General features: G+C 40.3%; 1 protein-coding gene across 2 annotated transcripts in view; it reads left to right on the top strand.

Moving 5' to 3' along the window:
- The window catches only part of CEP162 (centrosomal protein 162), a 109,274-nt gene extending 104,721 nt beyond the window's left edge, over positions 1-4,553 (top strand). For both annotated transcript variants that reach the window (XM_010383964.2, XM_030929097.1), the window contains 2 exons: positions 2,325-2,459; positions 3,546-4,553. In XM_010383964.2, coding sequence (XP_010382266.2) covers positions 2,325-2,459; positions 3,546-3,755 — 345 coding nt within the window. In that variant the 3' untranslated portion in view covers positions 3,756-4,553. The remainder of the gene's footprint in view (positions 1-2,324; positions 2,460-3,545) is intronic.
- The last annotated feature ends 12,816 nt before the right edge of the window (positions 4,554-17,369 follow it).

Below are 17,369 nucleotides of genomic sequence, written 5' to 3'. Positions count from 1 at the left end.
GGAGGGATAGCATTAGGAGAAATACCTAATGTAGGTGACAAGTTGATGGGTGCAGCAAACCATCATGGCACGTGTATACCTATGTAACAAACCTGCACATTATGCACATGTACTCCAGAACAAAGTATATATTTTTTTAAGTTTAATATGTACTAGGAACTGTACAAAGTGTTTTATATGCCTTATTTTATTTGATTCTCATCACAACCAAAAGAGTAGTTGCTACTACTATTCCTATTTTAGATGAAGATACTGATGCTAAGGAAAGTGAAAAAGCTTGTCCAGGCTTACCAACCACCATATAGAAGTGCCACCATTAGAACCTGTTGCCTGTGACTCTAGGTCTCGGGCTCTTATTAATCATTACTAATTTATTTCACAAATCCCTTATTGTTGGTATGCAGGTTGTTTCCAGTTTTTTTAATAATATGTACATAGCAGGAAGTGTTTTTTTCATATGTGTTTATTAAGTATTCAGTTATCTCTATAGGATAATTCATTAAAATAAAAGGATTTTTTAAATATATATACATATTCAGTTTTCATTATATTCTTAAAGGTTCTTTTAGGTACGTGCAATTAAAAGGAAATTTTCTCTATTTGTCTAAAACCAGATTTCTAAGTTGATATGATTTACCATTGAATGTTTAATCATCGAAAGGTGAATGCACTAATTAATTCATGAATAATTGTTAAACATCTACCTCTCTGCCATGGGCAGCTCTAGGTGCTAGGAATAGTGAGGAGAACAAAGACAAAAATCTTTGCTCTTATGAAGTTTACATTTTATGTGAGGAGTCAGACAGTAAACATATATAAGGTTTAATAAAAAATGAGACAACATCTGTAAAGTGCTTATCCTAATGCCTAGCACATCATAATGTAATGACTGACTACTACTTACCCTTTAAGACTCAATTCAAGCACAGCTGCTTTAGGAATTCTCTGTGGCCCATCTTCTCTTCAAGTTAGGTGTTCTCACTTATCTCACTACTCATTGGCCATCTCTGTATCATAGCACACCATATTAGAGTTCTCATTCACTTGACTGCTTTGTTCAGAAAACCAGAGCTTCCTAACTGGTGTACCAGGAACAGGTATATCACAAGATAGTAACAGCTGGAAATGTTACTCAAAATCATTTTTCAACCATTAAAAAGGTTACAGGAATTGAAGTAATATTTGACCATTCTGTGTATGACTGTGCCTTTATCAGCTTTCTTAGGTTAGTCATCATTAGTTCTTTAAACAATCATTTTAGTAATCACTATTTTCACACATACAGTTTTTATGCCCAACCAACACTCATAAGCACAGCATGTTCTGTGACGCCTCTCCCTGAGCTCTCTGCAAATCATCCCAAGGATAGTCTGCATAGTTCTTTGTTCAGTGATGATACCATCAGGGATGCTCCACATTTAAAATAGATTGCCTCTGATTTAATTTGCTTGTGTCTTTGCATGTTTTTCAACTAATGTAGGTAAGATACTGGGATTTTTTGGTATTATTGTTATTAGGTAATGGGTGTTTTCATAGAAAACAGGAGTGATTGTTAATTCTATCCATTTTCATTTGGTTTTTGTTGCCTTTTGATGTAAACAATTAGCAAAATCTGATTCTTGTTGGAATTTCTGTTCATGATTATATGGCATAAAGAAGATACAATTAATTGTTTTCCCAAGCTCAATATGAAGGCACTGCATTACACTCTATGAGGGTGGGGTCTATGTCTTTAATCTCTGAATCCCCAGGTCCTAAGACAGCAGCCAACACAGAAAGGGCTCAGTACTTCATTATCTCTGTTTTTATATGTGTACATTTATTTGTGGAATGAACTACTACAAATTATAAAGTGATAAGGGCCATAGAGAATTACAAATAGAATTATAGGGAGTTAACAGAAGAAAAATACATTTTCATTGAACTCTTTCTGTGCATGGGGCACTATACTGTGTTGAGTGCTTTAAATATACTTTTTTAAATTCTGAAAGTAACCACCTTACTAACAAATACCTTGTAGTGAAACTTAATGCATTAAAGAAAGTGCCAACTTCATTTTCAGCCCCTTTACCAGACTGCCATACTTGGGAGGTAGAAAATGGTCCATTCATCTGGAACCTCTTAGAATGTGAGGTCAGCTCAGAGCTAGGATGAGCCTTTACTTTCTGGATATAGAGAATGAAAGCTATTAATTAACAATCCAAGATGCCTCTTACTTACGTAGAGAAATTTGATACAAATATTCTGATTTTCAAGATTACCTATTAAAAAATAATTAGTTCTTGTGATCATAGGTTTTCATTTGCTTCATATGTCAATTTTAGGTTACAAAACTCTTAGAAGAATTGAGAGAAGCCAAAGAAAACCATACACCAGAGATGAAACATTTCGTGGGCTTAGAAAAGAAAATTAAGCAGATGGAAATGAGACATGCACAAAGAGAACAGGAACTTCAACAGGTAAAGTAAATCATTTTACATATTTATATAGGTCTTTACTTTTAAATGCCTTTACTTTGCTATAGTTTTGTCATCCCTAACAAAAATTACCATTTACAGTGTTTCCAGTGTATTTTGATCTTGTTAAAAATTTAATAAATTTATAACTTTTACGAGAAAAATGAGACTTTATATCTCAAGTGCTTGAAGATTGGTATCCTTATATCTGGAAAAAAAGCAAAAATTTGTATCATGTTCTTAATTATTGATGGGTTCCTAAAAACTTACACATCTTACCCTGGAACAAGGCATGGTGTTCCATATTCAAGTCATTTAAGCAAATGTTTATAAGAAATAAATTGTTTTAATATGATTATTTAAATTATATAGCTAGCACTAGTAATATTACTATACTTAATTACAAACAGATAAATTAAAAATAGCAGATCTAAAGGCGTGATGTGTTTTTAGGCACTTGCCTTGGTGCTGAAATTTTACTTGTTTGAACAGTATATAGTCTGCTTTGGCTGACGTAACAAAATATCATAAATTGGGTGGTTAAACAGGAGAAATTTATTTTCTCACAGTTCTGTAGGCCAGAAGTCCCAGATTAAGGTTTTGGTCAGTTAGGTTTCTGGTGAGGTCTCTCTTCCCAGCTTGCAGATAGCCACCTTTTTTCTTATTCTAACATGATCTTTCCTCAGTGCCACGTGCGCGGAGGAGAGGAAGAGGGGCGAGACATCTCCCTGGTGTCTCTTCTGCTGAGAATCTCTTTGGTGTCTCTAGTGGTGAAAATACTAATTCTTATCAAATCAAGTCCTACCCTTATGATCTCACTTAACATTCATTATTTCCTTACTCCACATACAGCCACATTAAGGGTTAGGACCTCAACATATGAATTTGAGAGGGACACAAACATTTAGTCCCTAACACAGTTGGGATGTATATACTCCTTGAAGACTGAAAATGCTGCATCCATGCAGAGCATTATAGTTTACATGAGCTCCCCAAAGAAACCCCAGGTTTGCCTACTTTAAGATTGTTAAAGGTTCCTCACCCACCACTATGAACTATGACAGCAATGTGGAATTTTTGTATTTGCAGATAATACAGCAAACACACCAAGCAGTGGAAACTGAGCAAAACAAAGAAGTTGAAAAGTGGAAAAGACTAGCACAGTTAAAGAATCGTGAGCTGGAGAAGTTCCGCATAGAACTAGACTCAATATTAGATGTTCTCCGAGAGCTGCACCGGCAAGGGGTGGTTGTACCAGTTGCTTTTGCAGATGAAGTGAATGCACCAGAGTATTCCTAGAAACTCAGATTTCATAATGACCTTATTAAAAGGCCTAAAAAATGAATGGGATTGTGCCACTGCCAGGACAGCTTATGAAAAACAAGTGTTCCAATATGTTTCCAGAAAGCAAACAACCATAGCAACATTTCAAAATAAATTGCCTTTAACCAATAAGAAAAAAAAACGTATCATGGTGTATTTTACTAAAAATCATTAACCAGTCACATTTTAAGTGATTTATGGACAGGTTCCTTTATAGCCGAGAAGGTCTCACTTGTATGCTAGAAAGAAAAGAAAATTGAACATAGTCTGCCACATTTTTGTTGATAATGTGGGGTTTTTTTAATTTTTATTTTAGATCCAGGGGATATATGTGCTTGTTGTAACATGGGTGTATTGAATAATGGTGGGAATTGGGCTTCTAGTGTACCCATTACCCAAATATTAAACACTGTACCCAATAGGTAATTTTTCAACACACTCTTTACCCTATTGGAGTCCCCGGTGTCTAATCTCCATCTTTATGTCTGTGTGTACCCATTGTTTAGCTCCTACTTTTAAGTGAGAATATATGCAATATTTTATTTTTTACTTCTGATTTAGTTCACATAGGATAATGGCCTCCAGCTCCATCCATGTTGCTGCAAATGACATGATTTCATTCTTTTTTATAGTTGCATAATACTCCATTTATATGTATCTCTATATATAATCTCTCTCACGTTTTCTTTATCCAGTCAATTGTTGGTAGATACTTAAGTTGGTTCCATGAATTTGCTGTTGTAAATATTGATGCAATAAACATACATGTGCAGATATCTTTTTTATATGATTTCTGTTCCTTTGGGTAGATTCCCAGTAATGAGATTGTTCTATTTTTACTTCTTTGAGAAATCTCTATACTGCTATCCATAGAGGCTGAATTAATTTACATTCCCACCAAAAGAGTATTCATGGGCCGGGCGCAGTGGCTCAAGCCTGTAATCCCAGCACTTTGGGAGGCCGAAACGGGCGGATCACTAGGTCAGGAGATGGAGACCATCCTGGCTAACACAGTGAAACCCTGTCTCTACTAAAAAATACAAAAAAAACTAGCCGGGCGAGGTGGCGGGTGCCTGTAGTCCCAGCTACTCCGGAGGCTGAGGCAGGAGAATGGCGTAAACCCAGGAGGCGGAGCTTGCAATGAGCTGAGATCCGGCCACTGCACTCCAGCCTGAGCAATAGAGTGAGACTCCGTCTCAAAAAAAAAAAAAAAAAAAAAGTATTCATGTTCCTTTTTATTATTATTATTCTTTATGTTCTAGGGTACATGTGCACAACGTGCAGGTTTGTTACATATGTACACATGTGCCATGTTGGTGTGCTGCATGCATTAACTTGTCATTTACATTAGGTATATCTCCTAATGCTATCCCTCCTCTCTCCCCCCACCCCTCAGCAGACCCCATTGTGTGATGTTCCCCTTCCTGTGTCCAAGCGTTCTCATTGTTCAGTTCCCACTTATGAGTGAGAACATGCAGCGTTTGGTTTTCTGTTCTTGGGATTCTCAGCAAACTATCGCATGTTCCCTTTTCTACACATTGACACCATCATCTGTTTTACAACTTTTTGATAATAACCATTGTGACTGGTATAAGATGATATCTCAGAGTGGTTTTTGTATTTCTGTAATGGTTAGTGATGTTGACCATTTTTTCACGTGTTAGTTGGTCAGTTGTATTTCTTTTGATAAATGTCTGTTCATGTCCTTTGCCCAGTTTGTAATGGGATTGTTTGGGGTTTTTTCATATTGTTTTAGTTCCTTCTAGATGGTGAATATTAATCCTACCTCAGGGAAATAATTTGCATATATTTCCCCCATTATGTAGGTTGTCTGTTTATTTAGTTGATTATTTTGCTGTGCAGAAGCCTTTAATTTTAATTCAGTTCCATTTATCTATTTTTGGTTTTGTTGCATTTGTTTTTAGGGTCTTCATTGTGAATTCTTTGGTGAGGCCAACATCCAGAAGAGTTTTTCATAGGTTTTCTTCTAACATTTTAATAGTTCTAAGTCTTACATTTAGGTCTTTAATCCATCTTGCATTAATTTTTGTATATGATGAGAGGTAAGGGTCTAGTTTATTTCTTCTGCATATGGCAAATCAGTTTTCCCAGCACCATTTATTTATCTAGGTCCTTGAGGTTGAGGTACGATGTTAGGTTGTTAATTTGAGATCTTTCTGTCTTTTTATGTAGGCATTTATTCTATAAACTTTCCTCTTAACATTACTTTTGCTGTATCCCAAAAGGTTTTGGTATGTTATGTCTCTATTTTCATTTATTTCAAAGAATTTTTTTATTTCTGCCTTAATTTCATTGTTTACCCAGGAGTCATTCAGGAGCAAGTTGTCTAGTTTTCATGTCTTGTGCAGTTTTTGTTTGTTTTTGAGACGCAGTCTTGCTCTGTCACCCAGGCCAGAATGCTATGGTGCAATCTCGGCTCACTGCAACCTCCGCCTCCTGGGTTCAGGCGATTCTCCTGTCTCAGCTTCCGAGTAGCTGGGATTACAGGTGCACGCCATCTCACCTGGCTAATTTTTTGTATTTTTAGTAGAGATGGGGTTTCACCATGTTGACCAGGCTGGTCTTGAACTCCTGACCTTAGGTGATCTGCCCGCCTCGGCCTCCCAAAATGCTGGGATTACAGGCATGAGCCACCGTGCCTGGCCATGTTTGTGTAGTTTTGAGAGTTCCTTTTGGTATTGATTTCTAATTTCATTCCACCATGGTATAGGAAGATACCACACCATGGTATAGGAAAGCCCCCATCTCTTAAAAAATATTTCTTAATTAGCCAGGTGTGGTGACATGTGCCTATAGTCCCAGCTACTCAGGAGGCTGAGATAGGAAGACTGCTTGAGTCCAGGAATTCAAGGCTGCAGTGAGCTATGATTGCACCACTGCATTTCAGCTTGGAACAGAGCAAGACCCTGCCTGTAAAAAAATAATTAAAAAATAAAAAGGTAAAAAGCAAGTGAAACGAATTTATATAATCTACCTAAATATTACCAGTATTGATATAAAAATTGAGTTTTTGCATTTTGTCATACTAAATCTTCAAAATACATTTTACAGTTACAGCACATCCCAGTTTGGACTAGCCATATTTCAAGTGCTCCGTAACCATATGCCTAGAAGGTAGTAAAAGTATTACAGTTTCCTATTTTTTTATGTAAAAGAACCTTTAAGCTATAAGTAATTTATTTTAATGAGTGTGTTTTGTGTATTTTTATCTGTGAGCCTATTAATGTATAGCTGCACCCATCCTTTCCTTTGTCCTTTTGACTGTCTGTGGGCCATTCATTCCACATGCAAGCAGTGCCTGGTTCTGGAACACAGGGATATGCGAACATCATGAAGGGGTGGCCTGCCCCTCCACACCTGTGGGCGTTTCTCGTTAGGTGGAACCAGAGACTTGGGAAAAGAAATGAGACACATAGACAAAGTACAGAGAAAGAAAAAGTGGGCCCAGGGGACCGGCACTCAGCATAGAGAGGACCCGCACCTGGACCGGTGTTTGAGTTCCCTCAGTATTTATTGATCATTATCTTTACCATCTTGGAAAAAGGGAAGTGGCAGGATAATAGGATCATAGTAGGGAGAAGGTCAGCAGTAAGACATATGAATAAAGATCTCTGACATGAATAAGTTTAAGGAAAAGTGCTGTGCCTTGATATGCATATGCAAACATCTCCATAAACCTTTTTAGTGCATAAAGAGCAGCTTTGCCACTAGCAAGTCCCACCTTCAGCCCTAAGGCAGTTTTCTCCTATCTCAGTAAATAGAACATACAATCGGGTTTTACACTGAGATGTTCCATTGCCCCGGGACGGGCAGGAGACAGATGCTTTTCTCTATCTCAACTGCCAATGGGCCTTCTTCCTTCTTATACTAATCCTCAGCACAGACCCTTCACGGGTGTCAGACTGAGGGACGATCAGGTCTTTCCCTTCCTATGAGGCCATATTTCATACTATCAAGTGGGGAGAAACCTTGGACAATACCTAGCTTCCTAGGCAGAGGTCCCTGCGACCTTCCGCAGTACCCTGGGTACTTGAGATTAAGAGAATGGTGATGACTATTTTTTTTTTTTTTTTTTTTTTTGAGACGGAGTCTCGCTCTGTCGCCCAGGCTGGAGTGCAGTGGCTGGATCTCGGCTCACTGCAAGCTCTGCCTCCCGGGCTCCCACCATTCTCCTGCCTTAGCCTCCCGAGTAGCTGGGACTACAGGCGCCGCCACCTCGCCTGGCTAGTGTTTTTGTATTTTTTTTTAGTAGAGACGGGGTTTCACCGGGTTAGCCAGGATGGTCTCAATCTCCTGACCTCGTGATCCGCCCGTCTCGGCCTCCCAAAGTTCTGGGATTACAGGCTTGAGCCAATGCGCCCGGCCGGTAATGACTTTTAATAAGCATGCTGCCTTCAGGCACTTGTTTAACAAAGCACATCCTGCACAGCCCCAAGTTCGTTAAACCTTGAGTCACCACAGCACATGTCTCTTGCAAGGACAGGGTTGGGAGTATGGTCACAGATTAACAGCATCTCAAATACAGAACAAAATGGAGTCTCTTATGTCTGCTTCTTTCTATATAGACACAGTAACAGTCTGATCTCTCTTTTCCCCACACATCATATAATTACTTTCAGAAAAGGTATATCCTGTTTTGATGACGGTTCTATATTTTATTTTGGAATAAGCTATATACATGGCAGGTCTTTGGTTCTATATGTAAAGATCCATAAGTACTCTAAAAGTTTTTAGTTAGAACTAAAAACCCAGGAGCCATATCCTATTCCTTAATCATTGCACTTAGGGGCCAGGATGAGGACACAGAAGATGGATACATCTGGCTGTTTTTATAAAGATTGAAGCTCCAGAAGTGATCTATCTTCTAGTGTGATGGTTAATTTTAGATGTCACCTGCACTAGATTATGAGATACCCAGAGAGCTAATAAAGCATTATTTCTGGGTATGTCTGTGAAGTTGTTGCTCAAGAGATTGGCATTTGAATCAGTAGACCGAGTAAGGAAGATCCATCCTCACACAATGTGGACAGGCACATCCAAATGGTTGAGGGCCCATATAGAACAAAAAGGCAGAGGAAAGACAAATTTGCGCCCTCTCTCTGGAGCTAAGACACCCTTCTTCTGATCTTGGACATCAGAACTGTAAGTTTTCTAGCCTTCAGACTTCAGGACTTAAACCAGTCACCCCCAGGTTCTCAGGCTGTTGGTCTTGGACAGCACTACACCACTGGCTTTCATTTCTCTAGCTTGCACGTTGCATATCATGGGACTTGTGCCCCTCCATCATTTGTCAACCAACTCCCATGATAAATCTTTATCTACATCTCTTAAAGAACCCTAATACAGATTTGTGGCACCAGGAGTTATTCTAGGGGAATAGAACTTTTAGGATGAGTTTCTTTAATTAGTTTTGGGGTTTCTAGAGTTTGCTTTCTAATCTGATTGGACTTCAAGTGCTAAGGAGTCTATTTCCAACAGTACAGGGAGCACTAATAATCTATAGGATGAATGGCATGAACTGCTTATTGTGATACACAAAACATCTGGATTGAGTCCTCCTGATCAACCACTTGTAAGAGGCATGTAATTTAGTGATTCTGTATATGACACTTTCAAACACTTGTGGAAAACTAAGGAATATAATTATGTCAGTTGCTTACCCCTAATGTTGCTGGACAAAGTAATTTTTAAAAGGATGACCTCAGAGATTTGAATTTCTGGCTCAGGGAATGCATAAATAATTTAAGAGCTTCTAGTGTGCCCTGAGAGAGAATCTCATCTCCTAGAGCCACAAGGCTATAATTGCTGAAAATAAACACTAGACCTCATCTTGCACTTGGCTGAGTTAGAACAAACTTCCAGCCTCACAGGGTGTCTACTGTTAAAGTGAGAGTGTTGAATAATTGCACAACAACAAAAACTTAGGTGAAAGAAATTGAACAAAAACACAAATTGGGGAAGATATCCCATATTCATAAATTGGAAAAATACTGAAGTATCTAGACTACCCAATGTAATCTGCAGATTCAATGAAATTCCTATTAAAATTACAATAACATTTTTCACATAAATAGAAAAAAAGAAAGTCCTAAAAGTTGTATGGAACCACAAAAAGACCTCAGTAACTAAAACAATTATAAGCAAAAAAAGCAAAGCTCAAGGCATACTGCCTGACATCAAATATACTACAAAACTACAATAATCAAAACAGCATAATATTATCACAAAAGCAGATACATTGACCAGTGAGACCGGATACAGTATCCAAAATTAAACCCACACTTTTACAAATAATTGATTTGCAATAAAGGTACCAAGAATACACAATGAAGAAAAATAATCTCTTTAATAAGTGGCATCAAGAACACTAGATATCTGCATGCAGAAGAATGAAATTGGATCCTTATCTCACATCATATATAAAAATTAAATTGGGTTAAAAACTTAAATATATTTAAGACCTGAAACTAAAAATCCAGCCCTAGGAAGAGGGCTGAATCCAGGGTTCTGAGCAGTGTCAGTCTGCAGGCCCACTTCCACAGCATCTCACAAGATAAGACCCACTACCTTGGAATTCCAATCAGCCACTGGCAACAGGGTGGAGCCTGCCTGTGGAGGTCCCAAAGGAAGGGGCAGGCTGCCATCTTAGCTGTATAGTTGACTCAGCCCTTCCAGCCTGCAGGCTTTAGAGAGTCCAGACAGTCTGAGGAAGGGTTCCCCCAGTGCAGCACAACTGCATTGCCAGAATGTGGTCAGACTGCTTCTTTAAGGAGGACTCTGATCTGTTCCTGTTCATGAGGTGGGACCTCCTAGCCAGGGCCTCCAGCCACCCTCACCTGCAGGTATTCTAGAAAGAGCTCTGATCTCTCCCTGGGATGGAGTGCCTTGGAGGAAGGGTGGGATGCCACCTTTGGTGTTTGGACAACTGGGCTGTTCAGCCTACAGGCTTTGGAGAGTCCCAGCAAACCAGGGCAGAGGTGGTTTCCCAGCACAGCATGGCTGTTTTGTGGAGGCATGTCCAGAATGCTTCTTTAAACAGGACCCAGATCCATTTTTTCTCACTGGACCGATCCTTCTAGCTGGGGCCTCCAGCCGTGCCCCACCCATGTTCTACAGCCTTCAGAGTTCTAATTTCTCCCTGGGATGAATGAAATGCCCAGGTGTAGGAGACTGGCTGCCACTTTTGCTGTTTGGGTGTCTCAGTCAGTCTAGCCTGCAGGCATTGGAGAGCCCAAATCGATTGGGGGATGAAGGGATCCCCAGCACAGCACAACTGCTCTACCAAATGCAGCTAGACTGCTTATTTAAGAAGGTCCCTGATCCCGTTCCTCCTAACTGGGTGAGACCTCCCAACAGGGTTCTCCAACCACTTCCTACAGGTGCATTCAGCCCAACAACAGGTTGGTATTCCCCTGAAAGGAAGCTTCCAGAGGAAGGGGCAGGCTGCCATCTTTGCTGTTTCACAGCCTTCACTGGTGATACCGCCAGGTACTGGAAAAACCAAGATGACTAGGATCTGAAGCAGACCCCCAGCAAACTGCAGCAGCCCTGCTGGACAGTGGCCAAACTGTTAAAAATGAACAACAACAACAACACACACACACCCCTACCCCCACATCCAAAGGTCAGCAACCTCAAAGAATGAAGACAGATAAGCCCCCAAACATGAGAACCAGAAAGAAATTGAATCTTTGAATAGAACAACAACACATTTTGAAATTGAGATAGTAATAAATAGCTTACCAACCAAAAAGAAGCCCAGAACCATATGAATTCTACCAGAGGTACAAAGAAGAGATGGTACCATTCTTACTGAAACTATTCAGAAAAAAATTCAAAAAGGAGGGACTCCTCCCTAACTCATTCTATGAAACCGGTATCATCTTGATACCAAAACCCAGCAGACAGAAAATAAAAAAAGGAAACTTCAGGCTGGGCATGGTGGCTCACACCTGTAATCCCAGTACTTTGGGAGGCCAAGGTGGATGGATCACTTGTGCTCAGGAGTTCAAGACCAGCCTGGCCAATATGGTGAAACTTTTGTCTCTACTAAAAATACAAAAATTAGTTGAGTGTGGTGGTGCTCTTCTGTAATACCAGCTACTTGGGAAGTTGAGACAAGGGAATCACTTGAACTCAGGTGCCAGAGGTTGCAGTGAGCTGAGATCACACCAGTACACTCCAGGCTGGGCAACAGAGCAAGATTCTGTCTCATGGAATAAAAAAAGAGAGAGAGAGAAAGAAAAAGAAAGGAAAGAAAACTGCAAACCAATATCCTTGAACATCGATGCAAAAATTCTCAACAAAATACTGGCAAACTGAATTCAGCAGTACATCAAAAAGCTTATCCTATCCACCACAATCAAGTAGGCTACATCCCCAGGATGCAAGGCTGGTTCAACATACACAAGTCAATAAATGTGATTCATCATATAAGAAAACTAAATACAAAAATCACGTGATTATTTCAATAGATGCAGAAAAGTTCTTCCATAAAATTTAACATTGCTTCATGTCAAAAACTCAAAAACCTAGGTATTGAAGGAATATACCTCAAAATAATAAGAGCCATAAATGACAAACCCAAAGTCGATATCATACTGAATGAGTAAAAGCTGGAAACATTGCCCTTGAAAATCAGCATAAGATGAGTGTATTAGTCTGTTCTCACACTGCTGATGAAGACATACCTGAGACTGGGTAATTTATGAAGAAAAAGAAGTTTAATAGATTCACAATTCTATGTGGCTGGGGAGGCCTCACAATCATGGCAGAAGGTGAAAGGCATGTCTTACATGGCAGCAGGCAAGACAGAATGAGAGTCAAGCAAAAGGGATTTCCCCTTATAAAACCATCAGATCTCATGAGATTTACTATCACGACAACAGCACTGGAAAGTATCACCCTTGTGATGCAATTACCTCCCACCACATACCTCACACAACAAATGGGAATTGTGGGAGCTACAATTCAAGATGAGATTTGGGTGGGGACACACCCAAACCATATCAACAAGGATACCCTCTCTCACCACTCCTATTCAACATAGTATTGGAAGTTCTGGCCAGGGCAATCAGGCAAGACAAAGAAATAAAGCATATATAAATAGGAAGAAAGAGAGTCAAACTCTTTTTGTTTGCAGATGACATGATTTTATGTCTAGAAAAGTCCATCAAAATGGCCAAATAGGAACAGCTCTGGTCTGCAGCTCCCAGCAAGATCGATGCAGAAGATGGGTGATCTCTGCATTTTCAACTGAAGTATCTGGTTCATCTCATTGGGACTGCTTGGACAGTGGGTGCAGCTCATAGAGGGCAAGCTGAAGCAGGGTGGGGCTTTGCCTCACCTGGGAAACACAAAGGGTCAAGGAATTTTCTCTCTCCCCTACCCAAGGGAAGCTGTGAAGGACTGTGACATGAGGAACAGTGAACTCTGGCCCAGACGCTGTGCTTTTTTCATGGTCTTCATGATCTGCAGACCAGGAGATTCCCTGCAGTGCCTATACCACTAGGGCCCTGGGTTTCCAGCATAAAACTGGGCAGCCATTTGGGCAGACACTGAGCTAGCTGCAGTTTTTTTTTTTTTTTTTTTCTCCATACTCCAGTGGTACCTGGAACACCAGTGAAACAGAACTGTTCACTCCCCTAGAAAGGCTGATGAAGCCAGGGAGCTAAGTGGTCTGGCTTGGCAGGTCCCGCCCACACAGAGCCCAGCAGGCTAAGTTCCACTGGCTTGAAATTCTCACTGCCAGCACAGCATTCTGAGGTCAACCTGGGATGCTGAAGCTTGGTGGGTGAAGGGGCATCCACCATTGCTGAGACTTAAGTAGGAGGTTTAACCCTCACAGTGTAAACAAAGCCACTGAGAAGTTCAAATTGGGCGAAGCCCACTGCAGCTCAGCAAGGCCACTGTGGCCAGACTGCCTTTCTAGATTCCTCCTCTCTGAGCAGGGTATCTCTGAAAAAAAGGCAGTAGCCCAGTCAGGGGCTTCTAGATAAATCCCCCATCTGCCTAGGACAGAGTGCCTGGGAGAAGGGGCAGTTATGGGTGCAGCTTCAGCAGACTTAAATGTCCCTCCCTCACAGCTCTGAAGAGAGCAGCTAATCTCCCAGCACAGTGTTCAAGCTCTGCTAACAGGCACACTGCCTCCTCAAGGAGATCCCTGATCCCCGTTTAGTTTATCCTGACTGGGAGAAACGTCCCAGCAGGGGTCGACAGACACCTCATACAGGATAGCTCTGGCTGGCATCTGGTGGGTGCCCCTCTGGGATGAAGCTTCCAGAGGAAGAAACAGGCAGCAACCTTTGCTGTTCTGCAGCTTCTGCTGGTGATACCCAGGAAAACATGGTCTGCAGTGGACCTCCAGCAAACTCCAGCAGACCTGCAGCAGAGAGGCCTGACTGTTAGAAGGAAAACAAACAAACAGAAGGGAATGGTATCAACATCAACAAAAAGGACATCCATGCAGAGACCCCATCTGAAGGTCACCAACATCAAAGAGCAAAGGTAGATAAATCCATAAAGATGGAGAGAAATCACCATAAAAAGGCTGAAAATTCTAAAAACCAGAATGCCTCGTCTCCAAAGGATCGTGACTCCTCACCAGCAAAGGGACAAAACTGGACGGAGAATGAGTTTGACAAATTGACAGAAGTAGGCTTCAGAAGGTGGGTAATAACAAACTCCTCCGAGCTAAAGGAGCATGTTCTAATCCAATACAAGGAAGCTAAGAACCTTGAAAAAAGGTTAGAGGCGTTCCTAACTAGAACAACCAGTTTAGAGAAGAACGTAAATGACCTGATGGAGCTGCAAAACACAACATGAGAACTTCATGAAGCATACAAAAATATCAATAGCCAAATCGATCAAGTGGAAGAAAGGATATCACAGATTGAAGATTAACTTAATGAAATAAAGTTTCAAAACAAGATTAGAGAAAAAAGATTGAAAAGGAATGAACAAAGTCTCCAAGAAATATGGGACTATGTGAAAAGACCAAATGTACATTTGACTGATGTACCTGAAAGTGTGGGGGAGAATGGAACCAAGTTGGAAAACACTCTTCGGGATATTATCCAGGAGCACTTCCCCAACCTAGCAAGACAGGGCAATATTCAAATTCAGGAAATACCACAAAGATACTACTCAAGAAGAGCAACACCAAGACACATAACTGTCAGATTCAGCAAGGTTGAAATGAAGGAAAAAATGTTAAAGGCAGCCAGAGAGAAAGGTCAGCTTACCCACAAAGGGAGGCCCATTAGACTAACAGATCTCTCGGCAGAAACCCTACAAGCGAGAAGAGGCTGGGGGCCAATATTCAACATTCTTTTTTTTTGTTTTTTTTTTTTTTTTTTTTTTTGAGACGGAGTCTCGCTCTGTCACCCAGGCTGGAGTGCAGTGGCCGGATCTCAGCTCACTGCAAGCTCTGCCTCCTGGGTTTACGCCATTCTCCTGCCTCAGCCTCCCGAGTAGCTGGGACTACAGGTGCCCACCACCTCGCCTGGCTAGTTTTTTGTGTTTTTTAGTAGAGACGGGGTTTCACTGTGTTAGCCAGGGTGGTCTCGATCTCCTGACCTCGTGATCCACCCGTCTCGGCCTCCCAAAGTGCTGGGATTACAGGCTTGAGCCACCGCACCCGGCCCAACATTCTTAAATAATTTTCAGCCTAGAATTTCATATCCAGCCAAACTAAGCTTCATAAGTGAAAGAGAAATAAAATTCTTTACAGACAGCAAATGCTGAGAGATTTTGTCACCACCAGACCTGCCTTACTAGAGCTCCTGAAGGAAGTGCTGAACTTGGAAAGGAACAACTAGTACCAGCCACTGCAGAAACATGACAACTTGTAAAGACCATCGACACTATGAAGAATCTGCATCAACTAATGGGCAAAATAACCAGCTAGGGTCATAATGACAGGATCAAATTCACACATAAAAATATTAACCTTAAATGTAAATGTCCTAAATGCCCCAATTAAAAGACACAGACTGGCAAATTGGATAGAGTCAAGACCCATCAGTGTGCTATATTCAGGAGATCCATCTCACATACAGAGACACACAATAGCTCATAATAAAGGGATGGAGGAAGATTTACCATGCAAACGGAAAGCAAAAGAAGCAGGGGTTGCAATCCTAGTCTCCGATAAAACAGACTTTAAACAAACAAGGATCAAAAGAGACAAAGAAGGGCATTACATAATGGTGAAGGGATCAATGCAACAAGAAGAGCTAACTATCCTAAATATATATGCATCCAATACAAGAGCACACAGATTCATAAAGCAAGTTCTGAGAGACCTACAAAAAGACTTAGACTCCCACACAATAATAATGGGAGACTTTACCCCACTGTCAATATTAGACAGATCAAGGAGACAGAAAATTAACAAGGATATTCAGGAGTTGAACTCAGCTCTGGACCAAGAGGACCTAATACACATCTACAGAACTCTCCACCCCAAATCAACAGAATATGCATTCTTCTCAGCACCACATTGCACTTATTCTAAAATTGACCACATAATTGGAAGTAAAATACTCCTCAGCGAATGCAAAAAATGGAAATCATAAACAGTCTCTCAGACCATAGTGCAATGAAATTAGAACTTAGGATTAAGAAACTCACTCAAAACCACACAACTACATGGAAACTGAACAACTGCTCCTGAATGACTACTGGGTAAATAACTAAATTAAGGCAGAAATAAAGATGTTCTTTGAAACCAGTCAAAGACACAATGTACACAATTTCTGGGACACATTTAAAGCAGTGTGTAGAGGGAAATTTAGCACTAAATGCCCACAGGAGACAGCAGGAAAGATATAAAATCAGCACCCTAACATCACAAAAGAACTAGAGAAGCAAGAGCAAACAAATTCAAAAGCTAGCAGAAGACAAGAAATAACTAAGATCAGGTCAGAAATGAAGAAGACAGAGACACAAGAAAATCCTTCAAAAAAATCAGTGAATCCAGGAGCTGGTTTTTTGAAAAGATTGACAAAATAATTAGACTGTTAGCCATACTAAGAAAGAAGAATCAAATAGATGTAATAAAAAATGGTAAAGGGGATATCACCATTGATTCCACAGAAATACAAACTACCATCAAAGAATACTGTAAACACCCCTATGCAAATTAACTAGAAAAATCAAGAGAAATGGACAAATTCCTGAATACATACAACCTCCCAAGTCTAAACCAGGAAGAAGTCGAATCCCTGAATAGACAAATAACAAGTTCTGAAATTGAGGGAATAATTAATAGCCTACCAACCAAAAGAAGCCCAGGACCAGATGGATTCACAGCCTAATTCTACCAGAGGTACAAACAGGAGCTGGTACCAATCCTTATGACACTATTCCAAACCATAGAAAAAGGGGGACTCCTCCCTAACTCATTTTATTAGACCAACATCATCCTGATACCAAAACCTGGCAGAAACACAACAAAAAAAGAAAATTTCAGGCCAATATCTATGATAACATTGACATGAAAATCCTCAATAAAATATTGACAAACCGAATCCAGCAGCACATCAAAAAGCTTATCCACATTGATCA

The sequence above is a fragment of the Rhinopithecus roxellana genome, chromosome 4 (genome assembly GCF_007565055.1).
Source record: "Rhinopithecus roxellana isolate Shanxi Qingling chromosome 4, ASM756505v1, whole genome shotgun sequence".
Classification (NCBI taxonomy): domain Eukaryota; kingdom Metazoa; phylum Chordata; class Mammalia; order Primates; family Cercopithecidae; genus Rhinopithecus; species Rhinopithecus roxellana.
Note: the sequence above shows the minus strand (reverse complement) of the source record. Positions and strands in the feature narration are given on the sequence as shown.